The following is a 25,688-nucleotide window of genomic DNA, read 5'->3' on the forward strand; positions in this document are numbered from 1 at the left end:
AACTAAACCTTTTTCAACATCCAAATTTCTCCTTAAAAATACTCTACAGTTCATGCAAACATATAGATTTTTTTCTAATCCAGCTGTTTTGGAAATGTTCTTCTCTAGTGAATCCAATTTATTTTTCAGTGTGCCTGTTAATGTGACAGTAATTCTTCCATCCTCAATTTCGTCCACTGCTTCCAATTTCCTGATATCTTCCTTTTCCAATTTCAAAAGCTCCTCATTGAATATTGAGCATTCACGTAGAGTTGGCATTAAGCAGATGACACTTTTGTTTTCTGCAATGTTCTTGTATATTTTCTCTGCAACTATTTCTTCCTTTGGAAATAAATTATGTAGCAGCCGACTCTGTAATGCTTTTTTGCCAGCTTCAGTGAGTAGTCCAATTCTGATATCTTTCAGAATACTTCCATATTCTTCATCGTTTGCTTGCCTCATATTAGTAGTAAGTTCCTTGTACTCAAAGAAGGACCAAATATTTGTATTACCGATGCTTCCCAATGACTTCTTCGTGTCTTCATGTGTCACAGTATTAAACACTGGTTGTCCTTTAACTGGAGTAAGTTGCAAAAGATCTCCAAAAACGATGACGTGTTTTCCTCCAAATAACACGTCATAGTCTGTCTTCAGAATTTGCTGCATTCTTAAATGCACAAAGGCAAGCATTAAGTTTGATACCATGCTCACCTCATCAATAATGAGAACTTGCATCTTCTTCAATACTCTTGAAACTTCCAAGCATGCTTCTCCAGTTAGCTTGTTGTATTGTATTTTGTTCTCATGCTCCACTGGTAACATTAGCAAACGATGTAAAGTGATTCCTTTTATGTTATATGCTGCTAACCCAGTTGGAGCAGTAACCACACAAGACAAAGTAGAATCCGATTTTTTGCTGTAGGTAGCTTCTGATGACTTTTATTAGGAAACTTTTTCCAGTTCCAGCTTGTCCGCTTACATACATCCTGATTGGATGAAATGATGTGCATGAGCACTCTTTTTTTTCATGTAGAAATCCTTGATCAATTTTGTTTCTGATCTCTTCATAAATTTGTTGCTGCTCTTCGTTCAGTTGTCTTTCCAAATTTTGTAAGTCTATAAATTCTTCTTGAGCTTGATTCATAGCCGTTTCCACTTCATTCATGGCTATTGATGCTTCATTTTCAACGATTGGTTGTCCTAGGGGATCTTGACTGAGTGTTCCTGAACTTTGGCTGTCCTGAGAACTGTCTCTAGCTATTTCTGCTGCAATTGTAGTTTCCTGTTCAATTTCTTCATTTAACATTTGCAGATAAGTTGTGAATGTATTGCATTGTATGCTGTCTTTGCAAGCATTAAAAGAATCTTCATAGCTTTGAAATTCTCCCAGTAGTTCATCCTCTGTACGCCATGGTTTAAACAGCTGTAAAAGAGCCAAGTAGTAAAATTCCTTTTTGTCAGTAGTGTCGCAACTCAGCTTCCGGTGATTTATCAAACTTCCTTTTGTTTGCTTCACCAAACATCCTTCCTCACCAATGACTTTATATTTTCCATTGTTGATGTCTTCTGCGGCTTTCCGTGAATAAATGTAGTTCTGCAGCACTTCATAGAGACACATGTTCTCCAGATGATGACTTCTCTTGGGATAATATGTGTCCAACATGTTTGATTTCAAAATATCTGTACTTTCTGGGTCATTCTCGGCCAAATATTCAATTTCTCCAACAGATTTCAGTACCCGATTTCTCATTGCTGCAAGGCCTAAACTTGCCCAAATTATTCTTCTTGATTTCGAGTAGAGACTTGCAGAAGATAACCTATCTGAACATTCGTAGGATCCAATTTCTCGATGCGATAACATCTTCAAACTGAAACTGTACAGCTTCTTACTGACAGTTTTCTCGTGAGAAATCTCTTCCCACATTTCCTTCAATTCTGTTTTTTCTGATTTCGTAATGTAAGACGTTACATATCGAGCAACAGCAATGGAATTGTCAGCTACATACTGTATATCCATGTTAGCGTTCCACATGGATAAAATCACTGGGTTGTAGTCATTTATATTTTTTGATTCTTCTTTTCTTTTAAGGTTGTAGGTATTCTTAGGTGATTTTCTTGTGATAGTATGTCTCACAGATGACATAAAACTGTTAACTCTTCCATTTGAAAGAACAGGTCTAGGAAATCCAAATCGACATTTAGTGTAGTATTTATCTTTGCTCTTGTATTTCCGTCGACAGTATTTTCCACACCGATGACTTTGGAAACGTAAAACTTGCTCCTTTAACTTTTTCTCTTCTGTGCTTTTTGGTATAGCACATGTTGCATATTCTTTAATGTAAGATAACACTGCTTCATCAGTATCTGTTCCAAACTTTGGGGCATCCTTGATCCACAACAGCATATGAATATGAGGAGCACCTCTTGCCTGGTACTCTTTTCTCCAAAAGAAATCCACTACTTCTCCTAGAGGTGGATTTTTTTTATTGCAGATGAAGGACATCATAGCCTCAAATCTATGATTGAAATATCTGCAAACATTAACCGGATCCAATGAGCACAGTTCTCCTGCCGTCTTGTATTTGATGTTTTTAATGTTTGAATTTGCCTCTCGTAGAAAATCCAGTAAATCATCCCAAGCGTACTCGGCACAGCTTAGGGTAACGAACCATGTTGGTGTTCCTAAATTCCGTAACATGCATTTTAATTCACCATGGCGTCGGTACCAATATTCATTTGTCCCACGCTGACAAGCCATCAGATTGATCAGTTGTGTTTCCAAATGATCATCTCGGTGCTGCACTTTCTCCATAAAATCCTTAGCAGACACATTTTGCAAATGTACTCCACTTTTTAAAATGTGATTTACTGCATAAGACCATGCAGACAAGTCGCTTTCAAATAAAAGATGGAACAAATAAGGAATACTTTGTCGAAATCTGGGATCTTCAGCATATAGTCTTGTAGTCCGATACTCAGAAGCTGGAATCTGTTCCGGACGTTCATCGTATCGTCCTCCTTTTCCTTTAGGAAACAGCTGGGGAAAACATCGAGCTTCCAAGCTCTCCTCCCATACACTCACGGGAGTTCCTTTTGCTTTCTTCATCTGAAATAGATCAATATTGTCTCCCATAACTTCTTTTGAATGAAGAGGATGTATGCTAAAATGTTCATAAATTTCTTCTTCCTTTGACTTGTCCACTTTTTCATTTTGTCTAGTTGGTGTTTCTGTCTCTTCTTGTAAATCTTCTTCTTCTTCTTCTATTTAAATTGATTCATACCATTTGTTATTCCTTTTCAAATACAAATTTGCTCTTTGTACTTTCCGTACATCTACCAGCTCCTGCCAAATCTTCTTATTCTTTGTAGGTACACCATTAACCAGAATAATTAATGGTTCAGTTTCCAAAGTATCCGCATCAATAGTTTCCATATTTTTTTTCAAATCCAAGGGCAAATACACCACTCTACCTTTTAAACCTCTCAGTAAATCTGAAGGAGGTAATTTACCAGTTTTGGGCTCCATACGTACTATGGTCTGGAACGGATGAACACATTGAATGAGTATAGACTCATATGTATTTAATTCAGAAAGTTCAGCAGGAATAGCATCCAATTCTAAATTATTATGTACAGCATTCTATTTTCCTCTAACTTGTTGTAACAGTATTTACAAATACGCTGATCTTCACCCAATTCAAAACAATTTTCAAGAAATATATATGTGGCAAAATCCTTCCACTTATAATTATCTTCATTTTCACTCTTTCTATAGAGATCAACATACCTGGTTTGTTTTCTATAATGAGTTCTGCGGCAACAAATACAAGTAATATTTGGTCTTTCATTAGAGATTATTGCAAATTTTGTTATGTGATCATTAAATGTCTTACTTACAGAGTGTTCTACATTCTCTTCCACTTCTTCCTCATTTACTGTGTCCTTCTCTGCACTGTTTTGTTCAGGACCAAAGTAACAAAACTGAATTTCATCAACAACCTTCTCTACATCTGATACCGTTCCACGGAACAGAGCCCTATTCAATTCATCTAACTTTATTGCTGGACTTTTAGCAAAATACAACCGTCTCACAAACTTTCTCATTTCAGTATGATGAACAGCCAGCATCCTAAAATGATGGAAAACACTATTACACACTTTTCTAGATAGACAAGCCAGAGAATGACCCTGCAAACCAGTATTCTCTCTCACTCTGCATGGATCCAGACTTTGAAGCACCTTAATCTTCTGTTTTACACTTTTTTTACTATATTCTCTTAGAAACTCACGAAATTTATCAATAGATTCCTGACGCACAGTGCAAATACTACTACAATTCCAAGTGTACACTGGGGCTTTAGGACGTCTCCCCATAGCCTCATCCGCCATCACTTGTACCTCATCTCTTGGAACCATTATCTCCTTCTCCATTATGCAACCATTTTTCACTTCATAAGCACGACCTCTGGTGTCAACTGCATGCAGCAAACTATTACTTTGAAAATAACTCTCTTCATTAAAAAAAAGGTTCACTACTTGAACTATGCATCCATTTTCCTAAAAACACTTTAGAAAAGTTTGTTCTGTTCACTACTCTTTTCCTTTTGCTATGTGATTTCAGTACATTAACCATTTTGTCTAATGTACGCATCCTATTCAAAATTAAAATGAATAGTTTCCTTTTTAATTCTAATGCCTTTGCTGCAATGGCTTCAATTTCTTTTTTTCTCTTATAAAACTTAGCCTTTTGCTTATATTTCTTCACATCCTTTATCAAATTGGACATAACTCTTCTCTGAAACATTTTTCTACGTATCTCTTTAAACGCTGTTTTTCTGTTTAAGTTAATCTTTTTAGTTGCAGAAGGTATATTTGCATTAACTAAATTCTCAATTTTTTTCCTGTCCTTTTCGATTGAAATCATTCTTTCCAGTACAGACATTTTGTACATTTTTCCTTTTTTGAATATGTTCTTTAGAAAATGTTTTGTCTGCTTACCAGAAGATTTTTTCTTTTTCCCAACATGAGCATCTTCAACTAACTTGGGTCCTCCAGTTGTCTTCAAATATAGGTTTTTTTTGTGGTCTTTTTTTACTCTGGATTTTGTAGGCATCTTAAATTTTGTTCACTGCTCTTCAGCAATACCTGAAAAAAACTAAAAAAAAATTCCTTTATTTTATTTAAATATATTACTACATTTGTTTTCACATTAGTCACAAAACGAAATTTCTTTGCCAATTTGAAAGCACACTTACTACTCTTTTTTTTTGGCAAGTGATAATCACTTTTACAGACTGACACATTATGAATCCACTTTTCAGATTTTTTAAAAAGCACATGTCCAAACTGCTTTTTCAGACCAGCACCATTTGTAACCTGGGTGACTGCCTACCCTCCAGCAAGGGCAACCAGCCTTAGTGATGCTGAATGTATTTGCATTACTGACTGAAACCTCAAACCCCACTCGCTTGTGAATACTGTGCATGATTCCACATGGTAAGCAGCTGGGTGTGTGCTAAGAGTCTGCTTCTGCACCAAAAAATGGCTCCCCCTTTCCATCTAATGCAACTGTGAAATCACCAGAGCAATACGCAATAAATCTCTGCCTGTAATTCCTCTTTGCACACAGAGTCATGTTTTCACATTAGGCCCTTAAACGAAATTTCTTTGCCAATTTGAAAGCACACTTACTGCTCTTTTTTTTGGCAAGTGATAATCACTTTTACAGACTGACACATTATGAATCCACTTTTCAGATTTTTTAAAAAGCACATGTCCAAACTGCTTTTTCAGACCAGCACCATTTGTAACCTGGGTGACTGCCTACACTCCAGCAAGGGCAACCAGCCTTAGTGATGCTGAATGTATTTGCATTACTGACTGAAACCTCAAACCCCACTCGCTTGTGAATACTGTGCATGATTCCACATGGTAAGCAGCTGGGTGTGTGCTAAGAGTCTGCTTCTGCACCAAAAAATGGCTCCCCCTTTCCATCTAATGCAACTGTGAAATCACCACAGCAATACGCAATAAATCTCTGCCTAGAATTCCTCTTTGCACACAGAGTCATGTTTTCACATTAGTCACAAAACGAAATTTCTTTGCCAATTTGAAAGCACACTTACTGCTCTTTTTTTTTGGCAAGTGATAATCACTTTTACAGACTGACACATTATGAATCCACTTTTCAGATTTTTTAAAAAGCACATGTCCAAACTGCTTTTTCAGACCAGCACCATTTGTAACCTGGGTGACTGCCTACACTCCAGCAAGGGCAACCAGCCTTAGTGATGCTGAATGTATTTGCATTACTGAGTCCAACCTCAAACCCTTAAACTATTCTTTTTTTATACCAGTACACCTTAATTTATTGTGAAAACATAGTCCATATTATTTTACTTGTTCCTCACATTTAAATTTCTCCCAAAACAGAAAATAATAAACACAACTTCAACAAAAAGAATTGCATTTCTATTATTCATTTCTTAATTTACCATATACATCCCCTCTCAAACTCTAAACTCACCTTTAAAATTAGTTAGTTGTGAAAGAAATGTGGCACTCAAACAGCAGATTATCAGAGCCAGGATCTCTGTTCTTTACACCTCTCTCCTCTCAGCAGAACCAGATAATGGCAAACTTTCCCTCTCTTTTTCCACATATATACATGTTAATTTCAAATCTCAGTGCTTCCCCCTTTTTTTCAAATGTAATCACACATTTCTATTGGTTGAAAACCAACCCTTTTCCAAAAGTACCCTTCCCCCAACTTGACTTCTGCCTAGTACCCTTCCCCCAACTTGACTTCTGCCTGCTACCATAGCAACAGCTCATGGAACACTGCTGTGTGGAGTTAGGTCAGAAGTTCGCCAAACAATGTTTCAATTCCACAGAGCAAGAGTGCTTGACTTTTCTAACCTAACAGCAAATCCATAGTACTGTTCTATGGTAACACATTTTTCTGTACCAATACAAAACATGCTTCTATAAATTTACACATACAGCCTAGTTTTTAGTGTAGAATGGTATGAAACAGCCAATCAGTTCTTTTTTTTTTAAAAAAAAAATATGTATGCCTCCATTTCCAAACTGTCTTTCATTTCTTTTTACCATTCTACTGAAATACACCTCCTGAGTGCATCCAGATCTCCTTTGAAGATGTTCACAGTGTGGATTGTAGGACACAGCTATGTCTTCTGGAGTGAAAAGTTTGCAGAGAAAACAGGTATGGTGAGAGACCTTGCTTTGCCAAATGTAGACATTAAATGGATTGGTCAGAGAGGGTTAAAGTGGCACCAATTGATGCCATTGGTGAAATCCTTCATGCAAAACCAACACCCTGACCTCATAATAGTGCACTGCGGTGGCAATGACCTAGGCACTTTGACTGGGGTAGGTCTGGAAATGCTTATGAAGGACACCTTTGCACAACTGTTTTCACTTTTCCCTAAAACTGCTTTTGTGTTTTCTAACATATGCCAAAGGCAAAAATGGAACTGGTCCAATCATTTCTGTCCACAGATTGACAAAGCAAGAAAGCACGTCAACAAATCTGTTTCTGCTTTCCTCCGTGACTATGGTATGGGTTCCATTTACCACAACAACTTGCGTTACGACATGCAAGACATTTATAGAGGAAATGGTGTGCACTTCAATGATGAAGGGAACAGAGTCTTCCTCTTGAACCTTAGACTCTGCATCGGTACTTACTTGTAGGTACCACTTAAAAATCACTTCATAAACACAACGGCTCTTTTTAGAGCCCCCTAATATCTAAACACTTAAATCTGCATTTCATTTCTTTTTTTTTTTTTTTTTTTTTTACCGTACGCTTACCGTACGCGTACCCCGCGATTTTTTTTAAAATCAATAAATGTTTTCTTTGTACTTTTCTGTCCTTCTTTGACCCCCTTACAAATGTTAGGGGGTCTGTAACTCTCCTCCTTGCCCCCTTTTCTTGTTATCACTCTTTTTTTTCTGAGTGAAACACACGAAATGGCGGCCGCCGCTTCCTGGTTTCGGCCGATTCGAATGTTTACTAAGATCTAAGAGCCAATCAGAATCGTGCTCGCGCACGCCACCGTACGCGTACAGTAAGCGTACCGTAAGCGCACCGTAAGCTGGCTCAAATATATATATTGATTTAAAGGCTATTTTCTCAGAATCTACTGAACAGATTTACACCAAACCTACAAAAGGCACTTCCTTGACCTGAGGACTACCTCTCTGCCAAATTTCTAGTAATTCTGTTCAGCCGTTCGGGCTGTAGCCCTGTCTAAAGGTCCTATGGAAAAATGCATGGGAAAAACGCGTTTTGGGACCCCCCTTTTATCTCCGCCCCCGCTTGACGAATCCCTCCCGAGACTTTCAGGGAAGGAGCGGAGCGTAGCGCCCCACCTATTGTGAAAAATTCGCGAGGATTCGTCGACCGGCGCCAAAGTTATTCAAAATAGAATGTTGCGGATTTCCTATGGAAACGTGGTCCTAACTATAACTACCTACTGGCGACCGCCAGTAGGTAAAATATATATATATATATATATATATATATATATATATATATATATATACACACACACCTATATATGTGTGCGCGTAGAGAGTAGCAGAGTTAGAGAGTAGCAGAGTTAGAGAGTAGCAGAGTGAGAGGTAGCAGAGTGAGAGGTAGCGAGTGAGAGGTAGCGAGTGAGAGGTAGGGAGTCTCCCCAGACAGGCACAAGCACCTCTGCCCCACCCCCACCTCAGCCCCCAAGACCGTGTGGGTACTCCAGCTGACACGTTCCAAAATGGCAGTGGTTTTAAAACTTCTCAGTTAAGCACCTGGTAACTCGAGGTCCGAGCAGTCATTCTCCATTTGGGCGGAAAAAAAACTTGTAATAGCTGGACTTCCAGGGGAGATACCAGGTGGTAATATAGATTCCGGCACCCCGGTATATCTGCACCAAAGTCAATCCCAGTCATAATGAGTGCCTTTGGGGCAGTCACTTTATCAAGCATTAATAATATCTGTGATCTACGAGATACACGTGGCCCAGCAGCACGTGCTGAGCCTCCTGGGCTGTCTTAAGTGCCTCTCGCATTTCTAAACAAGCGAGGGGCGCGCATGCTGTACTCCTGGGATGCAAGCAGGCTGTCATCGCCTGCCAAAAACAAATAGCGGAACCTTCTAAGTATGTCCGAATTTCACGCATTTCATTTAAATTATGCCAAAGTTTTACTGTAAAGTTTTACGTTCTGTAGCATCCGAAAGTCTGCAACATTATATATTATTGTAATCAACCATATCTTCTATGTACGTGCTGCCTTTGAGAGTCGGAGCAGTGAGCATGAGGCCTTCTCATCACAGCTCAGAGTTTATGCCTCCTGCCTGTCAGACCTTAGAGCCCTGCAGGAATCCTGCATGTGAGGGCTAAGCATGCCTGCTGCTGCATGTCAGCAGGACTGTAGCAGGTCAGATCTTAGATCTCAGCATGACTTCTATACGCCATTCACCTGCACGTCACCAGCACTTTAAAACGAGGTGGCCATATAATGCCTTCAACTGCAGAAATGTATCTATGTAAAACCACAATAATATAACTCCACAAGACCCCAGTGGAGTCTTTGCAGTCTCTCATGTGTTTTTTTTTTCGACATTGCAGTAGTCCAAGAGGCCAATCCCCATGGATCTATGGAACTCCACCATTCTACGAATGCTCAGTCCCGAAGAGATATCTAAGGAATTGGCAAAAACATTCAACTGTGAGACAAGTCACGTTGCAAACCTGGATAATACAACGTGAACTCTAGATGGGGAAAAATACAGGCAACATAGCGCATTAATCTCATAAAGCGTTTGAAAAGCAGAAAAAGAATAGTTGCATGGGAGCGTAGAAGCCAGCCAGTCAAGAGATTATTAAGCAGCAATACGCAGACAGTAAACCAGCTGACCGCAGCAAAAACACAGAAGAGGATGCCTGCTTGTGCCCCGGGGGAACCGACAGCAAAAATAAAAGCAAAGCACAGGCGAAGTGGCATTTTCGTTGCTATAGCAACAAAATGGCGTGGGACTGTCCACAGTCCCTACGGACACGCATGCTGTCTACTATGGACAAATGGCAAGAGCAGCCATGTTTGTCCATGCAGGCGCGTGCATAAAAGCCCTCGGCAGAATCGATTCCAAAAGGTACTCGCAATAGTGAGTGCAGCGCATGCGCTGCTTTCGCTAGGCGAGACCTAAAAAGGAAGTGATTTTCCTACAATTAAAGGACGTTGACCAGTTTCAAAGTCGGCAGCTTTTCAGTAAAAAAAAAAGCTACAAAGCGACAAATAGATAAAAAAAAAAAGTTATTAAACTACAATACTGTTAACCCCTTGCATGCCCGCTCCTTTCCCCGCCCAGTGCCGCGCTTTGTATTAGCGGGCGGAGTTCATGACGAGCTGGACTCGTCATGGGCACAGCGCCACCGCAGCCCATGACGAGTCCAGCTCGTCATGGGCACTGAAGGGGTTAAATTCAGTGTGTTTTGTTAAACAACCCAAAAAACCAACAAAGCGGCAACTTCACAAACAAAAAACAAAGTGATCTCTCACTAAACACAGTTACTAAAACGTAATACAAGCCCGTCAAATTCAGCCCATATTACTAAAGATCCCAAAAACACAATGTAGGAAGCTGGGTTTCTGTTGCAGTAACCCCCCACTTTTTGCCAGATTACTGATGCACTTTGATTTGATGTCCCCTGGGTCCCTGCCAATCAGGTTCCTGGGGGCCTGTGTTCTTTCCCCAAACTGTACCTTTGTACCCCCAATGTGCACCTCTCTCGCCACATGGTATGTTATGTCATTGGGATTTGTCGAGCACATGGCTACCCGAAGGCCTCCCAGCTCTAAGCATGAACACAGAGAAGCGAGAGAAGAGGAGATTAATCGCACTCATTGAACAACCATGTTTTTAGTTTTTTCCTGAATGTGGCTTCTGATGCTGTGAATCTTATCTCCCTAGGAAGAGTTCCATAGCTAGGGCGCAAGGTGGGAAAAAGCTATAACCTGGAAGGACCTCTCCTCCATGAAGGACTCCAACCAGTTCAGGGCATTGCTCTGAATACCGATTTCCCAGAATCTGTTAGCCAGCAAGCCATAGTCGACAGTATTGAAGGCTGCGCTTAGGTCTAGGAGTAGTATTGCAGCTGCTCCACCTTGAGCTAGGGTCCTTTTTTGTTTTTTTGGAAATCTTTTTATTAAACCAGGACAGGTTTACACATACGATGAGTATATCAAGAATCAAAACAATCTTTTGACGTTCAAATCTATGGTACAGGTTACCAATAGAGGCATCAGGCATAAACTGTACAGTCAAACCCCCAAACCCAATCATAGTCCCTGGTATACCTTCCACGCTTCCCATATCTTCTCTCCTTTTTTGGGGCACCCCCTACTTTTATATACCGCTGTCTTGGCTTGCCAACACCAATCAAGGTAATTTTCCCATTCCTCCAATGTGGGGGTAGATGTGGAAGGGTCATTTTAAGTTCTTCAGACACCACTAACAGGGCGGATTCTGTACTGTGCTGGGGGCGGAACCCCATCTGTGCAGGGTGTAGCCGAAGATGGTATGGACATGTAAGTCCCTTGTAAAAGGTACCATGAGTACCAAGGGCACAGTGAACAGGGAAGGCCTTTAAGGGCTGCAGCACATATTGTGCCACCCTTAGAGGTTCTGTACCTAACACACAAAAAACGATGGATTTAGGCCTAGATCTCTGTACTGGGGTTAATGTATGACATTACTCTGCATTCTGTCCATCAACTGTTGTTTTTGCATTTGTCCTCCCGAGTGGGACGGGTATGCCCAGACGTGGGTCATGTGCTCTCCATGCCACTGGAATCAAGCTATCCTGGCTGAAGAGGGGTGAAACCCTGAAACCGGTCCTAGGATGCTTGTTTCCAGTCCATGGAGGGCCTGTCTTGGCAGTTCGGGCTGGACTGTTCCCATGAGGCACAGGGTCAAGACTGATTTGCATATGGCTGGGTTCAATCTGGAATGGCATGGTGAGCAAAAAAACGATGTATTGGGGTGAATGTATGACACTGTCTTGCATTCTGTCCATCAACTGTTGTTTAGGTCTCGCCTGACCCAGCACATGCGCTGGTCTGGCGAGATTTATTGAGAGGGCTCCAAAAAGTGCTACCAGGCCAGCCTAGAGCTACAGTGCATGTGCGCGGGTGCGCGCGCTGCTTTTACCGCGATTACTTTCACGGCCGCAGGGGCGCTTTGATGTTTGATCGCGATAACTTTCACTTTCGCGGCCGCTTTGCATAGCCAATAGGTCTCGTTTTTGGGACCTTATAAGTGTTTAGCTATGCAACTGTTGCATGGCTAAACACTTATAAGGTCCCAAAGGTGAGACCTATTGGCTATGCCAATGCTTGTTTTGCATTTGTCACCCTAACACACACACACTGCCATTGCAGGCATACCTGTATGCCATGTCTGCAACCCACTGCCTGTGGTATAGGTAAGACACCCCTCTAGCTGGGTGCACTATACCGCTGGTGTGGGTACAGTTGTGTGAGCACTATACCCTTACAGTGTCTAAGTCCATTCTTAAACATTGTAAGTGCAGTAAAGCCATAAAAGAGTATTTGGTCTAAGAGTTTGTCATGAACTCCACAGCACCATAATAGTTTTACTGAAATCAGGGAAGTTTGGTATCGAACTTCTCAGCATGATAAACCCACATTGATGCCAGAGTGGGTTTTATTATACAATGCACTCATAGGGCATCTTAGAGATGCCCCCTGAAAATCAACTAGCCACTGGTGGGTACCCTGACTGGTAAACACCAGCCTGCCACCACAAGACATAATTCTGGACCCCTGGGGTGGGAGCCTTTGCTCCCTGAGCCCAGAAACAAAGCTTTCCTGGGCAGAGGTGCTCACACCTCCCCCAGGTCAGGCAGAGCCAACTGTGGCCGGGGAGCTTTAAAGGCCTTGCTGCCTTTGTAACACGACCCCCTGCCTCTCCTTCTATCAGTAGCCGGCCCTCTTCCTGTCTCACCCCCATTTCGGCAGGAAGACAGGTGGGAAAAATTAGAGCAGCCCAGAAGGTGTGCCCACCTCTGCCAACCACACCCCTCAGGTGGGGGAGGGGAGGTGAAGCCCACTCCTCAGTGCCTGCCATCTTGCAGATGGCAGGCTCTCTCCAATCAGGATTAGGGATTTTGCCAACTCCCCCATGTGGGGTGAGCACACCAAGGGTGTAGTCACTCTAAGGTCAGTAGCCCATTGGCTACTGTCCTCGAGACCCCTAAAACACCCTCTAAATACAGTAGTTGGGGGGCAGTCCTGAACCATAAAGACAGATTCCCACAACCTACAAAGAAGGATAAAAAAAAGACCCCCAGCAGGGGAGACTGCAGAGAACAACTGACTTGGCCCCAGCCCTACCGGCCCGTCTTCAGTATCCAGTGATCCTGCGCCAAAAGTCACTTTGTCCTGCTGCCAGCGACCTCCAGAATCCCTGGGAGGACTGACTGTGCCTTCCACAAAGACCGGATCTCCAGTGAACAGCAGCTCTGTTCAAAAGAAACCGCCAAGAAAGACTTCGAGCCTGCTGAGGTCAAAGAAACCAGACGCCTGGAACCACCACTGCACCCGACGCCTACAGCCTGAGTCAGTGTGGACCACCGGTCCCAGTGCGGTCCACCAGTGCTCCAGAGTCTGCGTCTACCGAGGGTTGACCCCTCCAGGACTCCCCAACATCGCCTGCAGCCTCAGCACAGAGACAAATATCCCCCCCCCCCTCCCCGGTTCACCCTCCCCAACCGCGAGTTGCACTGTAAGGTGAGATACGACCTCAAAAGATACCCCTGCATCAGGGGTATGGAATTTAATAAAATATCTACTTGTCCATGGGGTAGGTTGCTTCATTAATCTACTTGTCCTGTAACAAAATCCACCTACCCCATTGGTGCCATGTAGTGCAGCGACAAATTATGGCCGCAATCTCATTAAATAAGAGCTCAGATATAGCCTCTCTGATTATGTCAGGGATCATACCATAGTAGTTTTTGAATACTTGCAATCCCCTTTTATTGCCACGTTTCCACAGATCTACATACTGGGGCTGAAGGTAGTTGTACGCAATAGTTCCAGGGTTAGAATGCCCTTTTGAGTCTGTGCAAACCTACTAACTTGCATGTTTTAAGGGTTTACAACAACTCTTCTCCCATACTGAGAAATGTTGTAAATTTACTCCTGACAATGGCAGACGTAAACCTTCTTCCAGAGTTGGGGGAAAAAAGTGGTTGAAGGGAAAGTGAACTTGCAAACACTCCAACTTTTGCATGAGCAAATCTACACATGAATATTTGCCCATGCTAAAATGCAGTTCACACATATTTTCTAGGAGTACTATTTCTTGTCCTACTTCTGTAAATTCTTGGGAATTCACGAAAGCTGTATAGCTGCACCTAATGTAAGGACATATACCTTGGGTGCACTTTTGAGACTTTTTTTAATAATAGAGCCCCTAATCTGGTCTGGCGTTGACCGTGACCTTTTGTGTTTATTAAATTTCTGTCTCTTTGTATTGGCTGGCTTTACTGTGAGTGACAGTGAGTAAGTGAGCCGCATATCGGCACACAAAGTAGTTTTGTTCAGGGTCAGTAACTGCTGTGGCAGTGTGTGCTTTTTGAGACCCAAAAACTATTTTGTTATAATGGTGAGGGCCCGGCAGCTCCCACACCAATGTAGTTTTACAAAAACCATGCCAAAACAAGTCACACACTGACGCAACTAAAAAGCTGACCACCAGTTTCAGATCTACTGGCTTTGCCAATGCTTGTTTATTTGTGTTTCCCATAATCTTGTTGAGTGGTTTCACTGATTTTCCATTATGAATATTTTTGGGAAATATTAGCATGAATCAACACATGTTACTAAATGATGCTACAAAGAAATGGCACCTGAAATTTTACAGTAGTTTAGCAAAATGTTTTTTTCCTGCTTTGTTTTTTATGAACATTTATTTTTCAAAGCAAAGAATCCTCAATCTTGCAATTCACATCCCTGCCTGCATCCATCTGCCCTTTGCCCTGGAGAAGAGAAGCCGAGGTGCACCTACGTCCCGAGCCCTCCAACTCACCTGCCCAGTTGTTCCTTGACTGAGCCTGCAGACAAAATCCAAAACCGGCAACTCCCATTGAACACAACAGGGCACCCGATGCCAAATCAGCACTGCACCCGGCCGCCCCTGTGCCGCTGTGGGTGAACCTTGTGTGCTAACTCTGATCCCCTTTGCCCTGAGCTAAACCCCAGAAGCTTTCCTCCCACATCCAAGTGGTGTGCCCGTGAGCTGTCACCACCCGAAGACCCCAGGTCCCCCTTTGGATAATATTAGGACTCAACACACTGCACCCGGCCGCCCCAGTGCCGCTGAGGGTGCTTTGAGAGTGCATCCTCGACCCTGGGGTTACCCTGGTTCTAAACCCAGAACACCAACTCCAAAACACAAGTACTTACTGTTAAACTGATAACACTGTTTTCTCCCATAGGACTGCATTGACTGCTTTCCTGTGAAAAATCTTTTAAGTGTGGAGTTAGTTCGTATGAAAATTCTAAGAAACTGCATATGTGTAAACACTGAATTACTTGCCTTTTGCCTAGGGAATGTCCCAGTGTGATATCTAGCAAAAGGCACACAATTGATGGACGGAATGCAGAACAAATCAAAACATTCACCCCCAGTCAAGAGATCTGGGTTAAATCCATCATTCTTTTGCTCACCATGCCACCCCAGTTTAGACCTGGCCATATGCAAATCAGTCTTGACCCTGTGCCTCATAGGAACAGTCCAGCCCGAACTGCTTATCTAGGCATATCACACTGATTAGCAAAAGTAACTTAAAAAGTAATCCAATAAGTAACATGTACAGTAATCTACAAAGTAACTGAAAAGTAATTCTGACTGTTGATTTACCTGTAAATCAACCAACTGCATTTTGACCTGCATTCAATTGTAATTCACTGCATAAATCTTGCAAAATATTTATTTCACTTATCTGCACCAGGCCTGGCTTTGGTCTATAAATAAAATTACTAAATAATATTTTTTATACAAACAAATTAGTCTGAGTTCAGTCTTTGAGTGTGTGAGTGCCTGAGTGTGTACAATAAATGCTTAACACTACCCTCTGATATAGCCTTACTGCTCACCCACACTTCCACAAATAGAGAGTAAGGTATTATTTACTTTTACCTCTGCCTACCTATGGGGTTCCTCTGGACTCTGTGCACACTATACCTTACTTTGGTATAGTATATACAGAGCCAGCTTCCTACACACAACTTTCAGAAAACTCGACCCAAAGCAAACAAAAAAAGTTGTGTGACAAAACTAGCAGAAATGCACACGAGAAAGAATACATGTTACCGGGCCAGTTGCAATGAGCGTGAACAACACACAGAATGGAGGGACACATCAGAACAATTCACCACAGAACGGAAAGGAATTTCGAAAGACACACAGACAAATCAAAAGCGAGGGGCGTGCTGAAATCCAACCTAGAAGATACACCATGTCTTGAGAGAGAGGCATCCATTGCCTAGGCGAGACCTAAAAATGACCATGGGAAAATTCAGACACACACACAGAGTTTGAAGGCAAGTCTCGGGGAGATCATTCCATGTAAGCGTGGTGTACTTTGATTCCAACACCATTAATACAGAAAGGCCAATTATTATCTCACAAGGAACTCAAGTATTTTAATAAACAACATACTATAATACTTTTATGTTATGTTATTGATATTGGCATATAGCACAGTATGCGGTTAGTATGGCTTTGTAGCGTGATCTGATGCAGTCCATTACATTGTACTGTTCCCATCATTGACCAGTGTGTGACAATGCAGTGGAATGTGAGCAGAGATTGTGTCCCACAGTAGTTCTTATAGCTATATGAATCCCATTAGCAGTACCCACAAAATCAATTGGAGAATAGGCATTCATTATTTTATAGTGTGCTGTAAGCTTATGAAAATGTCTGTTTGCTTATTATACTGGTCAACATCTTTCAGATCACAGTTTAATGATGTGACTTTATTCTCCTTTCTTCCAACAGACAACATTGAAAATGTCCTCGGACCCAAACAAAAAGAGGAAACCCAAGGTAATCCGAACTGATGGTGGTACAGTGGATGGCAAACGGAGCCGCTCTGACAATGAGCAGGTATGAGAGCACACTGGAGTGGTCAGCTGACCAAATTGTGCCTCCTCTGCTTTATAGATTCACCACGACCAGTGGTTCCCCTCATTGAGGGACTTTTTCTGTTCTGCCCAATTCCCTCGGAGGTGGATTGATGAAATCCCAGAACTGCTCATTTGGGCCTTCAGTGGTGTTCTACCTTCTCCACTTTTCACCATCTCTGCCGCTTGTTTTCACATGTAAGGAACATGACGGCCCATATGTGTAGCTACATCTGCAAACGAGACAGAGAAACCCTATTCTTACCTACTTGCCTCATAAAAACCTCCTACCTAACCACAACAAACATTAAAAAATCACTTACTCTTTTTGTATCTCACTCTTTCTTTCTCTCTCTCCCCCTTCCTTCCTGTCCCCAGCTGTACTGGATCTTGCAATTTCTCTATTCCCCGCCTTCATATCTATTGTGTAACCTTCATAGCAAAATATTCTTCTACCTGTTGCTGAAAGTCCTTTTTCTTGCTTCATACCCTGACCCCCACCATTCTCATTCATCACACCAATCCCCTTAACCAGTTGTTTCTTTCAATCTTCCTCCACAGCCTAAAATATTGCCAGCTCCACTCTTGTCTACCTTATAAAATTCCTCCATCCCCTATAACATGCCTATTTAATCAGAACTTCTTTTCGTGCCTATCATCCCATCTTCAAAAGCACCATTCTTAGAAAAAATTAATAAAAAGAAAATCCACAAACCCTTTCCCATGTCCAAGTGCCACAGCATATATCCTTGCTTTCTATCTAAAACCTAAGAAATGAGTGTATGTTTCAGACTAATTTTGTCCCTTGCCACCAACAATCTCTGCACTTTCTGTATAAGACTACAACTGAACACACTTCGCTGAAGCAGTGCTCCCTTTCACTGATCTGTGTAATCGTGACGACAAGACAAATTGCTATTCGAAGCCAGGCTAACCGATCTAGTTAGTATATATTTAATGGCACTGTCCATCTTAAAATTATTCCCCAAAAACATTTTTGAGCAAAGTTTATCATCTTTTTTAGTAGCTTTTATATAGTGTGGGGAATGTACCCCTACAGTTTGCTTTCCTTTCTTCCAACATCTTCCCCTGCTGGAGGGCGATTGGCTGCTCTTCCTGTCTGCCATCCATTCAGGTACTCACCTTAGCCTCTCCCACTCATATTCAAAAAGAGACATGTAGCGAAATCTGTTTTGGTCTTTTCCCAATGGTCCCTTAAATTATTTCCTCTCTTACCTTATATTGCTTATGTCCTTTGCTGCATCTTTCCCCATGCTGCTTCTTCCAGTTCTGACATGGTTGCAAAAGCCTCTTTGCTTGAGGATAAAATAAATGTGATTACATTACTCATGTATAGCAGTGAAGTCAAAGAAACCCAAATGTGTATTTTATGAACTATTAATCTCATGCTGCATCTGCATAGCTCGTGGTCAACCCATGACAAAGATTATGATCCAAATGAGCCACAGGCAGGGCAGCTGGAATTATGTGGCAGGAGAAGGTCAAATTATGCAGCAGGGCTGAGTAAATTATGTGGCATAATGCAGCACATTTCGTAATAGTATTATTTCATCATTTTTAAACTTGGAAACACTTTCCGGGCACTAGTTGCACCTCCTTAGTACCTGTATAATACCCCAAAAGACCAATAATCCTCAGATAGCTGACCAGTCCAGCTTTGCAAAGGGCCATCTGCTGCGCTGGAACACGTGTTGCTTCATTTTTAGCAACATTTGAACCGTTTGATCTAGAAACAATTGTTTTTGTTAAAAGCTGCAGATTATGGATTATGTGGCAAATGTGGCAAATCTGTAATTATGCAAAAATGGCACGGCTGCACAATCGCATAATTCCAGTGGCCCTGGCCACAGGCAAAGAACAGAATAGCAAGTTTACATAAACCAAACACTGAAAAATGATACATTTGGGACATGGACCTTCCTAGTCCTCAGCTGACTGACCATTTGTTGCTCTAATCAAAAGTTTCACTTGGGGGGGGGGGGAGGGGGGGCAGGGTGTGTCATCCCTCCATCCCTTCTCCTGCCATCTTCTCCCAAAACTGTTGACTTTCTATCTATCACTGCAACTGTGTCATTCTTCACTGTAATCTGATAGTTCTTGCCTTCATGTTGGTTGATCTGCAAGCCTACTTTTTAAAGTAAAGAGTTTGTTGTTCAAATATCCCATCAGACGTATTGACCCTGGAAACCGCACGTCAGAAATAACTCCTCCAATAAGCCTAATCAAGAATGGAACTAGGAGCCTTACATGCAATAGTTTTGGCTTACCCAACACCAAAAGACACTCATGACCTAACAATAGTTCTCTAAAATCTGGATTTATTTATTTACTTGCAAATTTTTATAAAGCGCAAACACGACCTTTCTTGGTATCAGAGTGCTGTACATTTAGCAGTCAGGTCATACATACTAGAGAGAATGCGAGGAAGGAAAAAGACAATGTTGTTTCTCCAATGGTGTCATATTTGATCTACAAAATTTTAGAATTTCTCCACCATCTCAAGTGTCCCTGGTGGGAGAAGATTCTCAACCACTGACTACTCAGGCCACCTTTGTAAATGGCACATAAGTACCCATGACAATAGTAAAATCCTGCTACACTCCACACAGATATGCCTACATATCCTCCCCATCATATTTAACTACCTGAGAAACATAGTGTTCAAATCACCAGGCAACCTCTCCCGGATACCCTCCTACATTTTCTCCCCACTTCTACTAGCTCCTAAAACACACTTTCCCCATCTAACCCCACAGTGCAAGACAATACTGAAAGAGCCAATTGTCAGGGGCCTGATGTTGCACCCTCATTCGCCTTCTTGCCACTACATCCAAGTAGCAATAATCTTCACAATCAATCTACCAGCATCTTGGATGCCACTGATAATTTGATACCTCATGCTTCACAACCAGATCCTGTACCCTCTTCTCTCATTCCAAGTCTACATCATAGAAACCGTGTTCTCATACTGAAGCATCTCCCATCAAGGAAGTTACTGCAAATGATTCCTTTGTCTAAGGAACCAGATTTGGCACCCTCACCATCTAGCACACCGTGAAATCCTATAGATGAACATCCTTCTACTGAAACACCACGCTCCTTGGCTATCTATGCCAGTGATGCACAATGCCTTGTTGACAACCTCACATTGATATTCTCACCCCCCCCCACACACACACGACCTTAGACTTTTCTCAAACTTTCAGATTATCGCACGGTTATCACTGATAACAAAACCCTTCTAAATACATTTAAGACACAAAGGAGAGACCGTTATGAACTTAAAGAATCGGCTCTTCCCTGTTGTGAACGTTTCTGAATGGATATTCCATGAAGAATCCTTTCCCGGGATTACATATGAAAAAGACTCCACAAAATAAACTCCCAAAGACCTCAAGCATAGTGCTTAACACCGGAACAGCCTAAAAGTACTCTTGCCAAATACTCCCTATCAAAAATCTTTCTACATTTTCTGTGTCCTTTTTGATGAATCGACACTCTCGCTATACGTCATCTCAACAAATTCAAGAACTCCTTGACTTACATCAGTAGATTTGGCTCATAAAGTAAGCCAAACAGATCCAATATTGTAAAAATATCTTAGTATTAACAACCTAATAGCTGTAATATTGACACATACTGGTCATTCCTCCTCAGTTTGAAAACTAAATGGTGTCTTAATACATGCCGATCATTGCAAAGTGCCACTACAAAGGGAGGAGGATCCGCAGAATTCCAGTACCGTGCAATGTCCCTCTTAGCAATCGAAATGGCAATGCCAACCAGGGCTCCATCGTGCCTTTACTAATACATAGTTTAAGTCAGCATCTCAACCTGCAGTTGACACTTTACTGCAATACATATGTCACTTATTTGCAAAGATCAAATAAGTCAGGAGGGGAAGTTCCACTCATTTACAAAAACATTTATGCCTGCAGCATCCCTAAATTCCAATATTTATCCTGCTATGAATGTCTCATTATTTACAATCCCATACCCACTGGCATCACTGACTAGTAAAGAGTAGTCCCTTTACGGATGACCTCTTGGAATTCATTGCTGACCAGCTTGTCATCGCTTTAAAACCTCTCCATTGGCGATTTCAATTTGAAGCGGAACACACCTAAAGATAAGGAAATATTTCCTTTGAGGAGGCCTTAACACCTTGCCTTTATCGATTCTTGAAATCTCCATAGCTTGAGCTAGGTTCTTGAAAACTCTTGCTTTTCGTACAATTCTCCTTTGGTAGCTTCTGCATTTTGCTAAAGCATGGATGTGGTGGTTCTGGTGTTTTTATGTATATTTGATTGTTGTTCGTTCAGTTCCTTTTTAAAAAAAAAAAGTCTGTTTACACAGTGTTAAGTGTGTGTGGTGCAGTAGATTGTGTTGCACTGATTTCAACTTCCAGTTCCTAGCAATTACAGCACAGTTACAATGCTTTTAACTGTTCAGCTTTGTTTAATTCCTGATCAATATCTTCATTCCACCACACTCACAGTGGATAGAAAGATATTTTCATCATTTCGAGTAATTCTCTGTACAAGATCATAACAAATTGTTTTCGTCCCACACAGTGTTAATTAGTGTCTGGATTGTCAAAGGAGCTGGGCTTTCTCCCAACACAACCTTTCAGGTACTTTTTAACACTCTCATTATCCCCTCCTCCCCACCCCCCATGACAGAAAATGACCCTCGAGAACAGGGTACAACCGCCTAAGAGTTTCAAAGGTGAAAAGTTCTCAAACAGATCACTGATCTTTAGAAATCCTACATCTGACCACCATACAATGTTCACCACTGTCACTATCACATGTGATAGTACTGCAGTGGTACTTCTGGTGTCTAAGCCATTCTGAGCCTTGTATGAGAAAAGCAGTGCTGCCAGTAGTCTCTTTTTGTATCCATCAGCCTAATCATCTTAAGGTTTGTGACACTTTTAGGGGTGTTTTAATATATAGACCTCTGGGTCTTAGGAGCCCTTTTCTAACAGAGGTGGGAGCTTTGCTGGAAGACGGTCTGACCAGGGAGTCATTTACCTTTCTAGGTGATTTTAATTTTCATCTAGAAATGGATGGGGACAGAGACACTGGCAAATTGCTTGACCTTATGGGTAGTATGGAGTTTAGACAACTGGTGCAGGACCCTGCTCATCAGGCTGGGCACACGCTGGATGGGATCTTCTCCAACTCCACACAGATCTCGGTTACTGAGAGCCTTCCCCTGGCCTGGTCTGATCATTATGCAGTCAGGTTCGAGGTAAAAGGTGGAAAAGACCAGGGTAATACCTCCACGGGGGGGGGGGAGCCTAAGGAAATTAGATCATGGAATAAGGTTGTTGGAAATGACCTTAGGGATCACCTACTCTCCACACAGAAACCCCTCCCTTCAGATGTGGAAGAAGCCGCCTCGATATATACATCTTGGCTGGAGGAGGTCTGACTCACTCTTGCTCCTAAAAAAATCATCATCCCTAAAAGGTTAAAACCTACAGCCCCATGGTACTCTTCAGATCTGAAGTCACAAAAATTAATCTGTAAACAGCTGGAACGGGCTTGGAGGAAGGGTTATCTTCCAGCTGCCAAAGATACTTATAAACAAAGTATCCAGTGCTATAAACACTTACTGTTGCAAACTAAAAAATAGTTTTTTGCACACCAGATCAAGCTTGCAAGTAATTCCACTAAGGAACTTTATAACATAGTAACCAGACTGGCGCATCCACCTTCCGTTCTTTTAACGCCGACAAGAGGTTTCTGTGAGGAAATTGCCATTTTTTTCCAGAATAAAGTAGCAAAATTTTTCGAAACCTTTAAAGACCCGGTCAACACCAACCTTGGCTTGAAGGCCTGTCCGGAGCTAAAATCCACCTTGGATATTTTTCCTCCTATAATACACTCGGAGACCCTTAATTCTCTGGTTACTGCTAAATCTGGGTCACCTTATGACCCCTGCCCTGTGGCAATAGCAAAATTGGCACCTGAACCCATAGCCTTGATACTGACGAACATCTTCAACGCTATGTTTACTCTTGGCCAGTTCCCTAAACGTTGGAAGACCGCTTCGGTGCTTCCTTTGCTGAAGAAACCCAATTTGGACATGAATGACCCAAACAACTTTCGCCCCATTTCACATCTTCCCCTTCCGGCGAAACTGGTGGAAAAACATTTGAACAGCAAACTGAGTACCTTTTTGCGTGATACTAATGCCCTTGATCCCACCCAGTTTGGCTTTAGAGAGGGACACAGTACCGAGACTGCTCTTCTCAAATCCACGGATGAAATTAGGCGAGGCTTGGATCAAGGCGGCAAAGCCGGACTGATCCTGCTTGACCTTTCCGCGGCCTTCGACACAATCCATCATGGAGTCCTGATGGACCGGTTGTCGGCCTGCGGTATACGGAAGAAAGCCTGGTCTCTTTTAGAGTCCTTTCTCTCCGATAGACGACAGTCAGTGGCTTGGGGTGATTTCGTCTCGAACCCCTTCTCACTTCCTTGTGGGGTCCCACAGGGTTCCTCCCTTAGCCCTACCCTTTTTAACGTTTATGTAGCCCCTCTGGCCCATTTGATTGAATCGTTCGGCTTTTTTCTGACATCTTACGCTGACGACACTCAAATTGTAATCTCCATGCTTCCAGGCCAGGAGAGGGCATCAGGGGAAAGACTACAGGATTGTATGAGGTCGGTAGGAGATTGGATGTCACAAAATTGTTTAAAGCTCAATGCAAATAAGACGGAAGTGATGCTGTATGGCAATAATGCCAATATTTGGACCCCTAGTTGGTGGCCGGAATCTATGGGCACCCTTCCAGTCCCCTCGAGAAAAGCAAAAAATCTCGGTGTAGTTTTGGATGAATGCCTCTCTATGCAAGCCCAGGTGAATGCGGTAGTTTCCTCTACCTACTACATTCTTAGGAGCCTGAGAAAAGTGCTCCCGCTTTTACCCATAGAATGCAAATTCACCGTGGTCACAGCGTTGATTTTGTCTCGCCTTGATTACTGCAATAGTCTCTATCTGAACACGCAGGAAGGTAACCTTCATAAACTCCAGATGCTCCAAAACTCAGCAGCTAGGCTGCTTACCGGAACGTCAAGGTCTACCCCTATTTCAGGTGCCATAAGGAAATTTCACTGGCTACCTGTAAAAAAGCGCATTCTATTCAAAGCTCTTTGTTTAGTCTTTCGCGCTTTGCAGGATACAGGCTCTTTACATCTAAGACAACAATTTCGCTGGTATGTTCCAGCAAGATCATTACGCTCCCTGGGAGCAAAGCTTATCATCCTTCCCATCATAAGGAAAGCCAGATGGGGTGGGAGAAGTTTTGTGGCAGGAGCGCCTAGGGCCTGGAATCAGCTTCCGTTTGAATTAAGGAATTCTAAGGATCTTTTTTCCTTTAGGAAGGTGCTCAAAACTTGGTTGTTTTGATTCTTTCGTTGCAAGTGTTGGGAGAACTACAGCAAGCGCCGGGACACCTTAGGGTAGCTGTGTGCTATATAAGTTCTAATAACATTAACATTAACTTTGCCCAAACGATACTTTGAAAATGGACATTCCCATGGGTGCAGGTCGCAAAAAGTGCGTCACCTTATACCCTCTTCATCAAGCCATCCAGTCACTGGCTGCAGCTGTGCTGCCTGATAATCGTGTAGGTAACCCTGAAAACTCAGCCAGACATCTGTGATCAGCAGTTGGAGCTTCTGCAGAGCCGACCCTAGGTCAGGTCAATCATCTATAAATTTAGAGCTTTAAACATGTCTCTGTGGAATCTCACATGTATGCCTACAAATCAGCTAGAACCATTATAGAGCGTGGCACCATCCCCTTCACTAAGAGCAGGAGCTTTTCCTAAACTGTCACAATAGTTCACAATCTCGCTACTGTCTTAATGTCATTTCCATCAATAATCTGGACATGTTGTGATACATGTGTAACCCTAGATACATAAATGTTGCCATTTCCTATTTAAGCAGTATTGTAGGTTGTTCAGATCTGTAGCTGGCCATATTGGAAACAGGCAAGATTTGTCCATGTTTATTCTCAAGGCAGACAATTTAACAAGTTTCCAGATTTGATAAAATGCAATCAAAGACCCGAGAGATACTCCGAAAATAAAGGAGCACATAATCTGTGTGTGGAAAGATGTAATGTGTGTATCTGTGTAGATCAGTATCTCAATTAATGCCATGTCTCCAGACCAGCTTGGCCAGTGGCTCCAGTGCTAATGCATAAGAGTGGGGGCATCGCTGTCTTGTCACCCTTTGAACTGACTGAGCACATAAGAGAACCTACTCATATTTAGGGTTCACATATAGGAGTTTGATACAGCCCTGTATTTCATTCCTGAATCCCATTTCACCAACTACTGAATAAGTGGTTGAAGCTTAAGAAGGGAACATAACATGACTCTGGTTAGAGGGCAAGGTATCTACGATATCTGTGACGGGAAACATCAAACTTGATCT

The 25,688-nt window shown here is 42.1% G+C and overlaps 1 protein-coding gene across 2 annotated transcripts in view; it reads left to right on the forward strand.

The window, feature by feature from the left end:
* Window positions 1-25,688, forward strand: part of THOC5 (THO complex subunit 5) — a 332,064-nt gene that overhangs the window by 64,306 nt on the left and 242,070 nt on the right. Inside the window, exon 2 of one of the 2 annotated variants that reach the window (XM_085636167.1) lies at window positions 17,084-17,191. In XM_085636167.1, the coding sequence (XP_085492293.1) occupies window positions 17,096-17,191 (96 nt within the window). In that variant the 5' untranslated portion in view covers window positions 17,084-17,095. The remainder of the gene's footprint in view (window positions 1-17,083; window positions 17,192-25,688) is intronic. The other variant, XM_085636168.1, reaches the window with a different exon arrangement.

The sequence above is a fragment of the Triturus cristatus genome, chromosome 11, assembly GCF_964204655.1.
Source record: "Triturus cristatus chromosome 11, aTriCri1.1, whole genome shotgun sequence".
NCBI lineage: Eukaryota > Metazoa > Chordata > Amphibia > Caudata > Salamandridae > Triturus > Triturus cristatus.